This window comes from Hippopotamus amphibius, chromosome 2 (assembly GCF_030028045.1).
Source record: "Hippopotamus amphibius kiboko isolate mHipAmp2 chromosome 2, mHipAmp2.hap2, whole genome shotgun sequence".
NCBI lineage: Eukaryota > Metazoa > Chordata > Mammalia > Artiodactyla > Hippopotamidae > Hippopotamus > Hippopotamus amphibius.
Window position 1 is genome coordinate 59684746 of NC_080187.1, and position 16068 is coordinate 59700813.

The 16068-nt window shown below is 52.0% G+C and overlaps 1 protein-coding gene across 1 annotated transcript in view; it reads left to right on the forward strand.

Annotated features, from left to right (window-relative positions):
• Positions 1–16068, forward strand: part of LOXL2 (lysyl oxidase like 2) — a 101058-nt gene that overhangs the window by 78534 nt on the left and 6456 nt on the right. Inside the window, exons 8-11 of the mRNA XM_057724876.1 lie at positions 2715–2882; positions 4164–4329; positions 8788–9031; positions 15215–15330. Of these exons, the coding sequence (XP_057580859.1) occupies positions 2715–2882; positions 4164–4329; positions 8788–9031; positions 15215–15330 (694 nt within the window). The remainder of the gene's footprint in view (positions 1–2714; positions 2883–4163; positions 4330–8787; positions 9032–15214; positions 15331–16068) is intronic.

Consider the following 16068-nt stretch of genomic DNA (forward strand, 5'->3'; position numbering starts at 1 on the left):
AGCATCCATGGAGAAGGGGGCTTATGTGGATGGTTTGGAGGTGGTCTAGTATGGTAGTTAAGAGATGCTTACTGTGTCTGAGACTCCATTTTCTCATCTGTGAAATGGGGATAATGTGGTACTGCTGCCTCCTAGGGATGCTGTGAGGACTGAATGTCCATAAAGGGCTTGCATAGGGCCAGGGAGACGGTGAGTGCTCCAAAAGTCTGCCTGTGAATTTCCCAGCACTGACCACTGGGCCTGTCACATGATAGAAGCTCAATACAGTAAATACCGGATGAATGAATGGATCTCGTGAACTACGCACAATTCATTTCACCTCCGGGGAGGTGGCGGCATTACCGGCAGAGTTCAGTAAGCGCATAAAAGAGGTATACGGTAAAATACAGGCCTTTATTAGGTCTCAAACAAGCAGAGGGGCTGGCTTGAGGTTACCCAGAGATGTCCCTGGTGCATTGAAGGCGCACCCTACCCAAGGGCTGTGGCCTTCCTCTGGATGTTGGAGCTGGGTGGCCTGCCTCCCGCTGAGGTTCAAGGCCTCCTAGGACTTTCTTAATGGCTCTGCCCATCTTTTCTGTGTTTTTACATAGATCCAAAGATATGTTCATCATGGGTGATGTGCAGTCCATACCTAATGACTCGTGCCCACTTTCACTGGGGTTTCCTTCAGCCCAGAGGCACTCAGGAAGACAAACATCAGCCTCCCGAAGGCCAGCTGTCTTCCTGCCTGCTCTGACCTCTTCTAGCTCCTCCGCAGAGAGGTTTGCTTTCTGCTGGCACTCCCACCCTAATGATGATCATTGCTGTGACGATGTCTGCGTGCCAGGCCCCGTTTGAGCATTTCACACGAACCACGTCACTGATGCATCCGCTCAGCAACCCTGGCAGGTGGATAGAGTATCGTGGCTGCCTTCGGCTTGTCTGTTTGCCGGCTGACCTCAGTGACCCTCCCAGCCCCTAAGTCCATAAGAATTAAGACCTGTGACCTAGGTCGTGCTGTTGCTAAGGGCTGGCAGACAAACGGCTGAGGATTCCTGGAAGGGTTAGGCCTTATCTCCAAGGAATGAATTGTTAGGCGCATAAAGGAAAGCAGGGTAAGCTATCTGCATTAAGGGCTGCAGTTTCAGAGCCCGTCCCCAGATTCCAGGTCTCCCTGCCGCGGCTCATGTAAGTTGGCCCACGCTTTCATCCTGCAAGACTGATCGTGTACGCATCCACTCCAAAACTAGTTGTGGCGTATACCTAACATTTGGGAGGTGCTGTCTTAGCTACTGATCACCTAGTAAATCAGACAAATGGCGCTTATATTCCAGCAGAGAAGACGGATGTTAAATTGTAAATTAGCTTAATTTTAATTGTCAAGAATGCTAAGAAGGAGATGTAGAGGGAGTGGCAGACTGTGTAAGTGGGCACTGACCCCCATCAGAGGGAAGTGCCATTGGGTACAGAATTGGAAAGGTGAGCAGGACCAGCGAGGCAAAAGGGCTTCTGTATGTAATAAGCTTCAGTGTGAAATGAGACTTACAGTGTGACGTGGTCAGGAAGGTCAGGTAGCCATGGAAACTGAAAGAAGGCCAGGTGTCTGGAGGTCAGAGAACGGGGAGAAGAGAGACATGTGATTAGGCTGGGGAGCGCAGTAGTGGAGGAATGGGAAGCCACGGATGTGTTCTAGGGGAGGAACATGATTGGGTGTTTTTCCAAAGTGACTCTGGCTTCTGCGCGGGCAATGGGTCAATGAAGACAGGAGGGGAGGCAGCCGGAGGTGAGGAGGGCTGCTTCAGGCAACAGGTGATGGTGCCTGGGAGGAGGGGGTAAGAATGGAGCCGGAGGGAAGAGGGCGGGTCAGAGAGAGAGATGGGAGAAAAAATCCACAGAGGAAGATTTTGACGGGATGAGGGGGATAAGAGAGAGAGAGAGAGAGATTGAGGCTTACTCCTAGATTCCTGGCTTGTCTAACAGGATAGATCTGGGATCTGCACACTATGACTCGCAGTCCAAACCCATCCCTCTGTCTGTTTTTGTAAATGTGGTTTTATGGGCACACAGCCGTGCCCCACCATTTACATATTGTGATGCCTGCTTTCATGCCACATGGTTTGCTGTCCCTGGGACAGGTGGTAATGTCCTTAGTTGAAATAGGGAGTGAGAGGGAGGTCAAGCACAAGTTTAGGTGGAGAAAGAAAAGAGGACAAGTTAGATATGGGGCCTTTGGGGTGCCAGCTCAGACTGTCAAGTAGGCAGTGGAGAGTTCTGCTGGAGAGGGCAGCAGGGGGCGCTGTGGGAGGCGATGTGATGAGGAGGTGGAAACCAGGGAGCAGGAGGTGTGGCGAGGAGAGAAGGGTCCAGGAAAGAGCCTGGGGTTCTACCATTTTAAGGCCTCTTGCTGCATCCTTCCAAGTGTCTGATCTAAGAGCAGCCCCCTCTGGTGGGCTCATGGGCAGTGGAGGCAGATGCTGCTGTGCTGCTCAGAGGGGTCAGTGGGCCTCCCCGGCTGCACAGGCTTCTAGGGCACCAGGATGCCTGCAGTGGGGCGGGGGAGGGCCACCTAATACAGAAAACCATGCTGGGCACGACGCCAACACACAGTAGGCTCTCAGTGATGCTGGGGAGTCTGTGTCGCAGGCAGGACCCCCTGCCTTGGGGAGATTGGGACGGAGGGCAGGACGGTGGGGCATCACGCCTCGTCGTGATCATGGCTTCCTTTCTCTCCACAGCTGCGCCTGAACGGGGGCCGAAACCCCTATGAGGGCCGGGTGGAGGTGCTGGTGGAGAGGAACGGGTCCCTTGTGTGGGGGATGGTATGCGGCGAGAACTGGGGCATCGTGGAGGCCATGGTGGTCTGCCGGCAGCTGGGCCTGGGGTTCGCCAGCAATGCCTTCCAGGTGAGAAATCCCTGAGGGCCGTGAACCCTCCATCCGGTCTGATCCTCCCATCTCTCATCAGCCCCCATCTTCCTTGCACACCAGGAGGCAGAGAGCCATGGACTCGGAGGAGGAACCTCATCCTGGCCTACACTCTGCCCTCTGCAGCCCTAAGTCCTTGGGTGGGTCACGTGCTCTCTGGACTCTGGTTTCACGGTCTCAGCTCTGTGTGCTCAGATTGACCCTATGCCAAGGGCTCATCCTGGGAAGTCCTGATGTGCCTTTGGAGAGGGAAGCCACTCAGTCCTATTGGGCAGTGGAGACCACCCAACCCAACACTGCAGATGCCTTAGCTTGCTTCTTTGGTGGCCCCTCTGCCCAGAATGTGCTTCTCTGCTGTGTCCACATGCATGCATCTTCTCCTTGTTTGCTGGTAAATCCCCAAGCCTTGTCCAGGGCCCTTTCACAGCAGCTGTACCCTCCTCCCACCAGCCCTTCCTTAAAGAGGGGGACTCAGCTGAGGACAGCTAAGCTTCTGCCCCTGTCAGAAGGCAACAGAAGAGAGACAAGTGGCATTTTGGCTTCAAAAATCATTGCCTTCTGGACCCCATCCTGTGAGAGGACATTGTCAGAAAGAGGCTGGGATATGAGGTTATATGTGTAAATATAGCTGATTCACTTTGTTGTACAGCAGAAACTGGCACAACAGTGTGAAGAAGCAATTATACTCCAATAAAGAGCTTTAAAAAAGAAAAGAAAAGAGGCTGGGGGCAGGAGGAGCAGGAGCCAGGAGGCTCAGGGTCTATGCCCAACCAGACACCCACCAGCCAGCTGCATAGTGATCTGGGGCAAAACAGCCACCCTTCTACACCTCCCCATGTTATGGAATGAATAGTCCCAGGTCCTCAGCATCCTGGTTCTAAACACTTTCCTTCAGCTTCTCCCAGAACAAGTCAGGCTTAGAAGAGAGTGCTGTGATTGATTGGTAATGTCTGCCCCGGGCTCCGGAGGAGGGAGTAGGCGGCATGAGCTGCCATTCCTGACACACAGCATTGAACACACCCTTAGCTTGCTTTTCAGAAGGGGAGAGGGGCAGAATTCAAGTGCAAGGGTCTTAGTCGCACTGCCACCAACAAACTGCATGACTTGGGTAAGTGACTCTTTTGTGCCTTGGCTGTCTCCATCTGAAAAATGGGGTCATAAAGCCTTGGGATTTTTGTGAGGTTGAACTTTGATAGAATATGGGAATGTGACAATTCAAGGTGATGTACTGGCCGTTTTTGTTGTTCTTGATTCATCCAGGAGACCTGGTATTGGCACGGAGATATCAATGCCAACAAGGTGGTGATGAGCGGAGTGAAGTGCTCGGGAACAGAGCTGTCCCTGGGCCACTGCCGCCACGACGGAGAGGACGTGGCCTGCCCCGAGGGCGGGGTGCGGTACGGGGCTGGAGTCGCCTGCTCAGAAAGTGAGAGCTCCTGGGGGGCGTAGCCCACCCTCCCTGCCAGGTTTCAGGAGGGGTTCAGAGTCTCACCAGTTATTCCTTGCAAGGCTCTGGGGCATCTGCTATGAGCCAAGCAGAAGAGGAAAGCAGAGATGGAGTCTTGTTAAGTGAAAAGAGTCGGGGGCAAGAGGAACTACTTCCACTCGCAACCCTGGAATCTTACCTGATGACAGTAGAGGGGAGGGCAGGAGGGAGGACTTGGGAGTTTGGGAGCCGTGGGTTTCACAGGCAGGGTCACTGTAGATTATTTAAGTGCCCTTAGGCAAATTAAGTGACTAAGAACTTATCCTTCTGGGAGCATGGTGAAACACTTGCTAAGTGCTTGGTGAATATCAGCTTCCTTCCTTCCGCCCTGCTTCATAGATCATTTCCTGGGACTTCCCTGGCAGTTCAATGGTTAAGACTCCATGCTCCCAATGCAGGCGGCATAAGAGCCCACATGCTGCGTGAAGCATGGCCCAAAAAAAAAGGTCATTTCCTGTTATCACACCCTGGGGAGTGATTTAGCCTGCTGCTGACTCCCTGGGAATCCTTGAAAGCCTGACAGTATAGAAGGGGACTCTCCCTCCACCCCTGGCCAGGATTTAGAAAGACCATCTTAGTATGCCGTTCCCTTCCATGCTGAGAAGACCAGCTGACAGCCTTGTGGGCGTGTTATTCTCTGGATTCCCCACCCTCCTTGCTTTATCAAATGATTCCCTTGTGAATCTGGGAGGTGGGAGAGGCCCAGAGTCTGGCCAGAGAACTCCAGACCAGACCCTGCCTGCCACTTAGTAGCTGATCTTGGCAAAGTCAGTTAACTGCTATGATCCACAGTCTTGGTTGTTTTTCCTAGAAACTGGAAATTAGATGTGACAACGACTGCATGCAAGTGCTTAAAAAGCGGTGGTGCACTGTGATTTTTTTTTTTTATCTTTATTTTATTTATTTATTTATTTTGGTGCACTGTGATTTACCATCACAGAGAGCTAGGGAGAAAATTAAACGTGAACTCAGAAACTTCTCCTATCAACCCCTTTTAGACCCACTCAGTATATCCTAACCCTGGTAAGGCAGGACTCTCAACTGCAGTGTGAGCTTCTCTGGGCAGACATCACAAGCTATCATATCCTGTCTGAGAGGAGAGAGTGAGATTACTACTCTTACCAGCCCTGCAAGGGGAGATCATCTGAGTAGAGAGAAGTGGTCTCACCTTCATCAGGAAACTTTTATTGGCTTACTAATTTATTTATATTTATAATATACCATTTTTTCCAAATGTAAATTAAGATAATACAAACCTAAATAAAATTTAAGATAAAAGCAGATGAAAAAAAGTATATTGTCACAAAGATAGTAGCTAAATGGAGCCAAGAGAGAGATTAATAAAAAATGTGTACTGTACAGTCCTATACATTTACTGCTGTAGAGTCGTATATATTTACTATTGTAATTATACAGTGAGCTTCCTAGCAGCCAAAGGGAAGAGGAAAACCTGGCCATTAATATAATTCACAGTATGCGTGAGATAGAAACAAACCCATGAGTCAAGAGAAGCCCACTGTTCTAGATACTAAGATCAAAGGGAATTTCTCATTATGAGGACTGAGAGTTAAGAGGTCAACAATGCCCTCCACATCCTCACAGGAGACCGAAAATGACTTTCATGGGGCTGTTGCTCAGAGAACCCCCTGGCTTGGGCTGAAGGCATCAGTCAGAGTCTGCAGCAAGGCAAGAGCTGTTGGGTCCAGGAACACTGATCCGGCTTAATACTTTCTTCAGAAAGAGAAAATGTATCCTTCAGGCAACCCTTTGTAATCACTTTTTCTCATGCAACCAGTTACACCCTAAACCTGGAAGTTCTTCCTGATGTCATCGCTCCCTCTTCCTCATCACACCTCCCAGAGTCGAGCCGTCTGGATTTTTACCTTTCTGTATTTTCTCGACTCCCTCTACCTCTTCCAACCCACAGTCCATCTTCTACACTGTGTTACTGCAGAGGCTCCTCCCTGGGACCTCCCACTGCTTCCCTTCCCTAAAGCCAGAGTTGGTGCTGGTCTCCTACTCATGCTGCCTCCTGTTCCAGCCCCGTCCAAGCTTTCCCACCGACCTAAGGGAGTGCAGGGACTTGCACAGGCACATGTTGTCCGGCCTCATATCAGGCCGCCATCCCCGTCCACCCCTCCTCCGTATCCCGAACACACAGGCCTTGGTCCTACTTCACGCCTCAGGGGCTCTGCATGTGGCCCTGAGATTAGAATCTTAGAGCCGTTCCCTCTAACCTCTGCTCATCCTCCCTGGAACAACTAAAATGCCTCCGAAGAAGTCTTTCCTGACCCCTCTCCCCAGATTGGGTCCCCCGTTATAATTCCCAAAGTCCCCATATTTCTCCTTCAAGCTCTGGTCACAATTATAAGTAAGTAATTAATATGTGCTCTGTCTCTCCTGCCATAACCTGAGATCTGCCTTGTTAGCTCTGTCCAAAGAGCCTAGCGCAGTGCTCATTGTAACACTTGACAGATAGGTGGATGAGTGTGTGCCTCAGATGAGCTTCTGGTGGATGTTTTGGGTGTTGCGGAGGTCAAGGCCGCATTCCATGGCAGGTACTGAGAGCAGGCTACCAGCTAAGTCAGGCCACGTTACCTTAAGACTTCTGAGCCGGAGGGAGGGCTGGCCTCCTCTCAGAAAGGGGAGGGTCTGGTGGAGACCACTCTGCCCAGCTCAGAGGGAAGCAGAGGGGCTGTCCATTGAGTACTGACTCGTGTATAGACAATGAACAAGAGACCATAACACCCTCAATAAAAGTGTACCCAGGAAACTCGGCACCAGAAGATGGGAGCCTCCCTACCCCGCATCCCATGCGAGTGCACTTTCACTCCCCTGAGGTTCCACACCCAGTCCCTGCAGATAGGTTTGCTGTCTAGAGGCAGCGGGACCCCATCACAGAAAACCTACTGGGCTCCACATGCAACCTGGGAGCCACAGGGAGGGGACACAGACAAGGGAGAAGTGCTCCAGTCAGTGGTGAACTTGAGGGAAGCTCACAAACGCACACTCCTTTTAGAAATTTACAGGCAACCTGTCAGAAAATAAAAGATGGGTGGGTCTTATTCACATACAACATTTTTGTGAGTTGACATACATTAGAAATATTCTATCTCACTTCTAAAGGGAAACTTGCAGTTAATCCTTGGGTAAAGAAGCTAGTCCTTCTAATACAGTTGTTTAGTAGACATAGGTGGTAGCCACTGGTGATTTTTTTTTAACACCTACTATATGCAATGTGCTAATTAACTCAAGTTTGTTTTAAAAGAGGTACCTGGAGGAAAACTCTCACGTAGAGCAACAGTGCCAGTGGAAACTGGTAGAACCTGACATATATCAGAGCCTTGAAAGTAGGCAGCCCTGCCCCTCAGCAACTGCATTTATAGAAATATATTCTTTTTTTTAATTTTTATTTATTGATTTGTTTATTGGCTGCATTGGGTCTTCGTTGCTGCCTGTGGGCTTTCTGTAGTTGTGGAGAGTAGGGGCTACTCTTCGTTGTGGTGGCCTCTCTTGTTGCAGAGCATGAGCTCCAGGCGTGCGGGCTTCAGCAGTTGTGGCTCGTAGGCTCTAGAGAGCAGGCTCAGCAGCTGTGGCACATAGGCCTAGATGCTCCGAGGCATGTGGGATCTTCCTGGACCAGGGCTCGGACCTGTGTCTCCTGCACTGGCAGGCAGAATCCCAACCACTGCGCCACCAGGGAAGCCCCTAGAAATATATTCTAAAGAAACAATTAAAATTACATACACAGATTTACTGCAAGATGTTTATCACAGCTTTATCTTTAACTGTGAAAAGTTCCAAGCAACGCATGTATCTAAAAGTATGGGATAGGGTTATGAATTAAATATTATGGAGACATGAAATGGGTGTTGTAATGGATATTTATTAACAAAGGAATATGTCAAGATATGTTTTAAGGGAAACAGTATTAGCAGACTATAAATTTACATACAGTATTAGGCATGGGGGAAAATACATTTGTATCATTCTCAGAAGAGTCAGGCCAAGGTGTTACCAGTGTTCTCTCTTTGCATAGCACAATTTCATTGCTATCATTTGCTTTTTATTATGGAAAATTTCAAGCCACTCAAAAGGAGAGAGAATAATATAATGAAGCCTCATGTACCCATTACCCAGATATAACAAGTGTCACTATTTTGCACATGTGCACTGAGATCTGCAGAGGCGTCCAGGAGGACTCTCAGAGAAGGGAGAGAGGAATTGGGGTAGCAATCCACAAGGAAGAGGACCTGGAGGTGGAGACCACAAGCCAGTTCTAAACAGTGATGCTCGGCAGGGAGGGAGGCTGGTCCCAGACCGGGAATCAGAAGGAACCTATTCTGGAAAGGGTGAGGGGTCTCTGGCCTTGTTTGAACCCTGTGTCTGCCCTCCCAGCCGCCCCTGACCTGGTCCTCAACGCGGAGATCGTGCAGCAGAGCACCTACCTGGAGGACCGGCCTATGTTCATGCTGCAGTGCGCCATGGAGGAGAACTGCCTCGCGGCCTCGGCCGCCCAGACCGACCCCACCACGGGCTACCGGCGGCTCCTGCGCTTCTCCTCCCAGATCCACAACAACGGCCAGTCCGACTTCCGACCTAAGAACGGCCGCCACGCGTGGATCTGGCATGACTGCCACAGGTGAGCCCTGCCTGTAGCGCCAACAGGCTGCCCCCCGCCCTCAGGGCCCAGTTGGGATCCAGAATCACAGGGTCACTTAGGGACAGCCAAGAGGCCACACGGGTTTCTCCCCAGCTGGAGGGATGGCCCACTGGCCTTCCACATTTGCAGACACCATTCTCTGCTCCCAGGGGCCCTGGCCCACCTCACCTCCCCTGAGCCCGTTCTCTTTCTCACCTCCAATGCCTCCAACTTTCAGAAACACTTTGTTTTGAGAACCCAGTGCCCCTCTGTTGACCTTCAGTCAATAGTTTTCAAGTGTGTCCACAGCAAATTCGTGCTCTGCAGGGTGCGTGGAGTTCTGCAGTTGATGGATTCTGAGTTCGTTTGGTAATATATTTTAAATACCAGTATACGTTTTAAGCATCTTTGGGAAGACAGTGGGTGTGGCGACAAGAGTTCTAGGCCCAGGAGTCATGAGACCTGGTCTCTAGACGCAGCTGTGCCTCTGTCCGGCTGCGTGATGTCAGGCCAGCTGGGCCACATCAGCCAGGACCACTAATGTCCCTTCCAGCCCTCAGGCTGTGGCTTGGTTCCCAGTGCTGTGCAAAGCCTGGACGAGAACGGAGTGCAATCCCAGAGCCAGCCCGAGCTGAAGCCAGAAGCCTCCCTGTTTACCCAGCCTCCTTTCCCCTCCTTTCTGTCCCTTTGCCTTGATTCCTGCCCTAATCCAGAACCCGCTGCCGCTGCTAGTTCTCACTTTCCTGCTCAGACCTCAGCTGGGCAGGTAAAGCCAACAGAGTGAGCACAGTTTTGAAAACAAAGGGAGGGAGGCCTCTGCCATTCAACACGGCAGCCACCCGAAGGGGGCCACAGACTCGGGCCCAGGGAGTGTGGTCTCTATGTTCAGAATCTCATCCGTACAAGAGCTTTTGCAGCAGATCCCTGCTTCTTAGAGTGGGGCCAGCAGGCTGGTAGTATCTGTAATCAGTGCTGAATCCAGGGCCCGTGGTAGATTCACATCAGAATCTACATGTTAACAGGTCTCTAGGGGACTGTGTGCACATCCGTCTGAGAGGCTCCAACCTGGTTGACCTCTAGGTGTCCTTCCAGCTCTAAAATGTGATGATCACTGTTAGGGGCATGTGAACTAACATTTACTGATCCCCTACTAAGTGCCAGGGCAGGGAACCCTTGTTTCTTCTGGGTCAGAAAACAAGAGGCTCTGCATTAATGTGACTTGCCCGGGATGAGGTCGTGGAGTGGGGGATCCCTGCCTGGGGCCTGTCTGACCCCCGAGTGTGACACCCACTCTTCCTAGTGCTTCTGCCCAGTCTTCATCAGAAATCTGCTTTTCGCTGCTTTCTCATGTCATAACTTACGGCCTAGTCACACTCGAATCTGTTTGGGGACAGAGTTACTTAACCCGTTTCAAAAGAAAGGACCATGGTAGAATTCAAGGGTGTGGATTATTCCTTTATATAGTTGACCCTTGAACAACACGGGTTTGAACTGCACAATTCCACTCATACACAGATTTTTTTCAGTAAGTATAATACCCATGTTTTCATTTTACAGATTTTAAATTAACAAAGGGTGGGAAAAAGTTTGTGCTCGATTAAGAGGTTACAATACTTAGAATCAAAAGAATTAGGATTTGAGTCCTGATTCTATAGAAGTGGTTTCAGCTTCCTGCCCTCGGGTGCATCATTTATCAGCTCCTTTGTTTCTGAGGCAGAGATAGCAGTACTTGGATTTTCAACTGCGAGGGGGTCAGTGCCCCTAACCTCATTGTTGTTCAAAGGTCAACTGTAATTACTCGGTATGTCCTGAAAGTCCTAATTATCCAAAGAAGTTTTGGGCTCAATATAGAAGCATGGAGGTCTTCTGCAGGAAGGAAGTCAGAGAGTAAAATTAAAGCCATGACACATGGGTGCCTGATTTCCTTCAGAGAATACATGGCAGAAGCGCTGCCCTGCAGGTCTACAAGTAGAAGGTAATTGCCTCTCCGCCCTGTATATGGTGACCCGCCCAGACATCACGCAGTAGGAGTCTCCCTGTGACCTAGGCTTGCTCTCCAAGGAATGGTCTCTCCTTAAGAATATCCATGGCGACATCGTGGACGTGTTTCTTTGGATCTAGAGCTCTAGATCTGACCATCCCCCAACCCACCCATCCACCCAACCCCTGCTTTTCCTGTGTTCTATTTTCTTTCCTTGTTTACAGATGTTGCAATCAATGGTTTGGGAGGGATGAGTGGGAAAGGACATCCTGGCTAAGCACATGTTCCTTCAGGCCTCGCCCTCCTGGACCACGGCTGAGAACCTCTGACCATAAGACCCCAGGGAGGGTAAGAAACCCCCCACGCCTGGCCTCCAGAGCTCCCGGGAGCCTTCTGCAGGCTCTGTAGGAGGACCTTTCAACAGGACTTCTGGCCCCGAATCTCTGTGGGGTCCCTTTGGGAGTGTGATGAAAGCTGGCCCGTCCTCCACTCAAAAAAAATTATTTCTAAATTTAACATCCTGTTTCAGCAGATTTACAGACACTGAAGCCCATCTGTGGCTTCAGTTGAGAACTGTGGCTCAAATTAGAGTGTATGGGGAAAACTAGCACTCCCATTTAGTCGATGCCATGATGAGAAACAGAGCTATGTTCTTTGAAAGCCCTGAGATGAAACACAGAGACTGACCCCCTTAGGACTCTCCTTGCTGGCCAGGCCTAGAGGGAAATGCCCTGAGCCATTCTCTCTTGTATATGTGGCTCTTGGTTGATGGTCTTGATCGGGGTCCCCCTCCTGCTTCTTGTGCCCCAGGGAGGGGGGCCACACCTGCTTACCTGGCACGTGATGTCACAGATTTGACATCTGGGCACAGAGCAGCCCAGGCCCTCCTTGTCAGTCTCTGCTCTGTCCCAGGGCTCAGTCTCCCTGCCCCCTGCCCCCCAGCCAATCTCAGGGAAACCTGGGAGTGGAGCTGGGAGCTGGGCTGGAGTGGCAGGGAGGTGACATCCAGCACAGGTGCCAGCCCTCGAATCAGGGATGGCCTGGCTACAAATGGGGGGACTTTCCTTCATTCTGCCCCACCCCCACCATGTGCGGAGCAGCCCCTGTATTGGGTCAGAGCCCCACAGATTCAGTGCAGCCTCTGTGAGCCAATTTTCGGCCCTCATCCCATCTGTGGGCCTTTGTTCCCCGTGGGGGCTGCCCGGCACATGGGGAGGGCAGGGCAGAGCAAGCGGAAGGGCCCCTGCCCTCTGTGGCAGCACCTCCTGCGGCTGGAACACACCCGCACTTCTCTGAAAGGGGGATGGGAGCATTTTCCCAACCACAACTGAGCGCCGGCCAGGACGGTCCATCCTGGGGGCACCGAGGGACACGTGGCTGATGTGGGAAAGGAAGACGATTGAAACATCTCTACAACGTGCACCAGTGCTCAGATCAAAAGTTTTATTTGGGCTCAAGATGACCTAGAATAACAGAGAATACACCCAAACCTCCCTTCTTGCTCTGGACTAGCTTTGGCTGTCATCTGCGTGTTCACGCAGCACCTCCTGCCTCGGCTAGTACCATGTCCTACAATACCGCGCTCTGCAGTCTCACACTAGAAGGCAGTCCTTCCCCTCATCCAGATTACAGTTACCTCCATCTAGTGTTTGGTATTCTCTGCCCGCTTAGGCTTCTGGAACTTCTTTGCCAATCGGAGTTTCCCTGTCTTTATGCTATGGATCAGGCCCCCTCTTAGACTTCCAGAGATTAGGACACTCAGCCTGAAAAGAGGAAATGTCCCCTGATCACCAGGATATGCCCTCCCATCTTCCCAGCGGCCCCAATCTGTATCCCTTGGGATGGGTGTGTGGGTGGTGCAGGGTGGGTGCCCCTGGGCTGTACAGCCAGCCAGCTGGGAGGGAGACAGGGCCCCAGCGGTGATGTCCACCTACGCACCAGTGGTAAAGCACAGAGGCTCCCGGACTGCAGCTAGCTGGAATCGGGGGAGGCTCCAAAGCAGCTGCTTCGCTCCTGGTGTCCACAGGGGAAAAACTGAGGAGCTGAGGAAGACTCTTAAATCAAGTCTGCAGGAAGCAGGGGGAGTGGGAGTAGGTCAGCCTTACAAGCGTCCGTCTGTGGACTCCGTCTGAATTCTGTTTAGACAACGGAACGTAAACCTGTTCCTCTTCAGTCTTTCCAGCTGGTAAACATGGCAACATAAACCCCTCTCTGAAAGAGGCAGACATGTTTTAGGCAGTGAGTCAGACCTCATGTCTCATCTTGCTCCTTCAAGAAGCCAAAATAGGCTCTTTCAAAGTCATCCCTTCAACTGCCACAAAACACATCCTTGTGACTGTTCTCCGTGGGCCGCTGGCTCAGATCCCTTTTACCCAGAAACATGAGTGACCTGGGAAAAGCCCAACTTAGGAACTTCTGACCTTATTTTTAGCACAAGCGCAGCACAGGAGGAAGGGAAAAGAGTCTCTAATTTCCTCTCTGAAAACCTGTCCTTTTAATTCCCCTCTTCCCTCTGTCCTCTTCTGCTCCCAGTCCAGCGGAGGGAGCTGAGACCGACCACCTGAGGCTCAGGAGGCGAGGGAGCTGCTGTTGGCCTGGGAATAATCCTAGCAATGGTAGCGGTGGTGGTAGTAGTAAAACACGACTCCATCACTCCTGGGAGTAGTAGCAGTAAGGAGAGAGTTGGCTGGCACTGAGTGCCGCTCTGTTCCAAGCCCCGTGTTAGGTATTTCTGTGATTTCTCATAATCCATCCTTACAGAACCCCTGACAGAGGGTCACGCTGTCATCCCCTCTTTCCTGCGGAAGGAACTCAGCTCGCACAGAAACAAAACACGTGGTCCCCAAGCCTTGGTACCTTGTTCCTCGGTTTCTCCCCATTTTCCAAATGTCCCTGTAATGACAGAGACAAGCGCATTTGAATACTTGCAGCCGCTTGTGATACACGTGTAGCAGCTTAGGATGGGCCTGGCCACAGAGAGCCTCAGGAAGGCCCCATGGCAACGCGCGGCAGCCCTGTTTCCCTTGTTTATTCTGCACCAAACAGAGGCCTTTCCAAGAATCTGCATCTGTTCTCAGTTCCTCCCAAGCGACGAGATGGGACACCGTTAGGCAAACACTCAGCAGAGGCATGAGCCGTGGGGGGTGCACAAGCTCTCTCCCCCTCTCCTCCCTTCCAGGCCCACAGGGTGTGCCTGCCACCCTCTCCCTCCCACAGGGCCTGAGAGCCTTGTTTTCCCCTCCTTTTTTATTTGCTTGATGCCAGGAGCACAGACTTTTGCCTCCGTCACCTGGTTTAGGACACACGTGCTCCCCATATGTCAGCGCTGGCCCTTCCTGCCCCTCCTCCCCTCTTCATTCTCTCTCTCTCCCAACCACACTCCCACCTTAAAAGTTTTCAAAAGGGGACTTCCCTGGCAGCACAGGGGATAAGAATCTGCCTGCCAATGCAGGGGACATGGGTTCGATCCCTGGCCCGGAAAGATCTCACATGCCACGGAGCAACTAAGCCCATGCACCACAACTACTGAGCCTGTGCTCTAGAGTCCACGAGCCACAACTTTTGAGCCCGTGTGCCACAACTACTGAAGCTCGTGTGCCCAGAGCCTGTGCTTCTCGATAAGAGAAGCCACTGCAATGAGAAGCCCACACACTGCAACAAAGAGTAGCCCCTGCTTGCTGCAACTAGAGAAAGCCTGCACGCAGCAACGAAGACCCAATGCAGCCAAAAAAAAAAAAAAAAGTTTTCAAAAAATATCGACGAGTGACCTGCATTCATCTGCAGAAAGTGTCCCAAGTAGGCATGGGCTGTGACAGCCACTTTAGCTCTCAGGAGGGTGTTACACGCATTTACTAAAAATATCCTAACTTATTGATCTTACTGATGCCGAGCCCCCTGCTCATCAGTCTCTCTTACTAATTGCCACAGCATCCTGTGCATTAGGTATTATGATTCCCATTTAGCTGATGAGAGAACTGAGGCCTGGGAAGGTGAGTGGGCCGTCCCCCTCCAGAGCCCACATAAGCACCATGGTTATCGGCTCCATCCCCCACTCCTAATGTCCTGTCGCTGCCCTCTGCTCTCCCTTTGGCCCATGCTGCTCTGCTCAAGGTGTCCTCAATGGGAAGTCGCCAGCTGGGCCATCGCTTGCAGGTGGCAGTCACTCCAGAAACTGACATCCAGGCCCCCTCTCTCGCCCCCAGGCACTACCACAGCATGGAGGTGTTCACCCACTACGACCTGCTGAACCTCAATGGTACCAAGGTGGCAGAGGGCCACAAGGCCAGCTTCTGCTTGGAGGACACAGAATGTGAAGGAGGTAACTGGGGGTGGGGGGTGGGGGGGTGTTGGGGAGGGGCCGGGGAGCTTCAGAGGGACTCAGACGCTCCCGAGGTTGTGCTCCCCTGGCTGGGAGCCCAGGCCTGGTGTGGGGCTCTGTGTTACCCTGGCCACTGCTGACTCTCCCTGGGACCGTCCTCACTGGGGATCCCTTGGCTACAGCCTGGGGCTGGGAGGGTGGGCACAACCTGGCTATATAGGCGCCCGAGTCCCCAGAGTTATGCTGATGGGCACTGGTGGCTCCACGTGGCCTCCCGGGTAAGGCCTAAAGCCTTGAACCTGACACGCAGTCCCCTCCCACCTTGGCCATCACAGCCTTTCTCCCTGGGTCCCAACACAAGTGCCCCTGCCCCACTGGCTCTTACCTTCAAGCTCAAGCTCAAACCCCCATTCTGAGGTTCCCAGACTCTCTCAAGTGCCCCAGGCAGAGGCAGCCACCCTGCTCACAACCCTAGCCGGCCGCCACACCTGCACCATGACCACCTGCGGGTGCACCTGCCATCCTGGTCCGACTGGGCTCTCCAAGGGGAGACGTGATGACTCTTCTCCGTATGGCCGGGGCTTAGGGTGGCACTCAGACGCGGCAGCCTTGCATTAAATGGCTGTGAATTGTCAGTGGTTGGCATGGCCCCTGACATGCCATGAAATCACACAGCACATGTGTTTTGAGCACCTGCCACGCGCCAGGCAATGGACTGACCCAGGAAGGGTCAGAGAG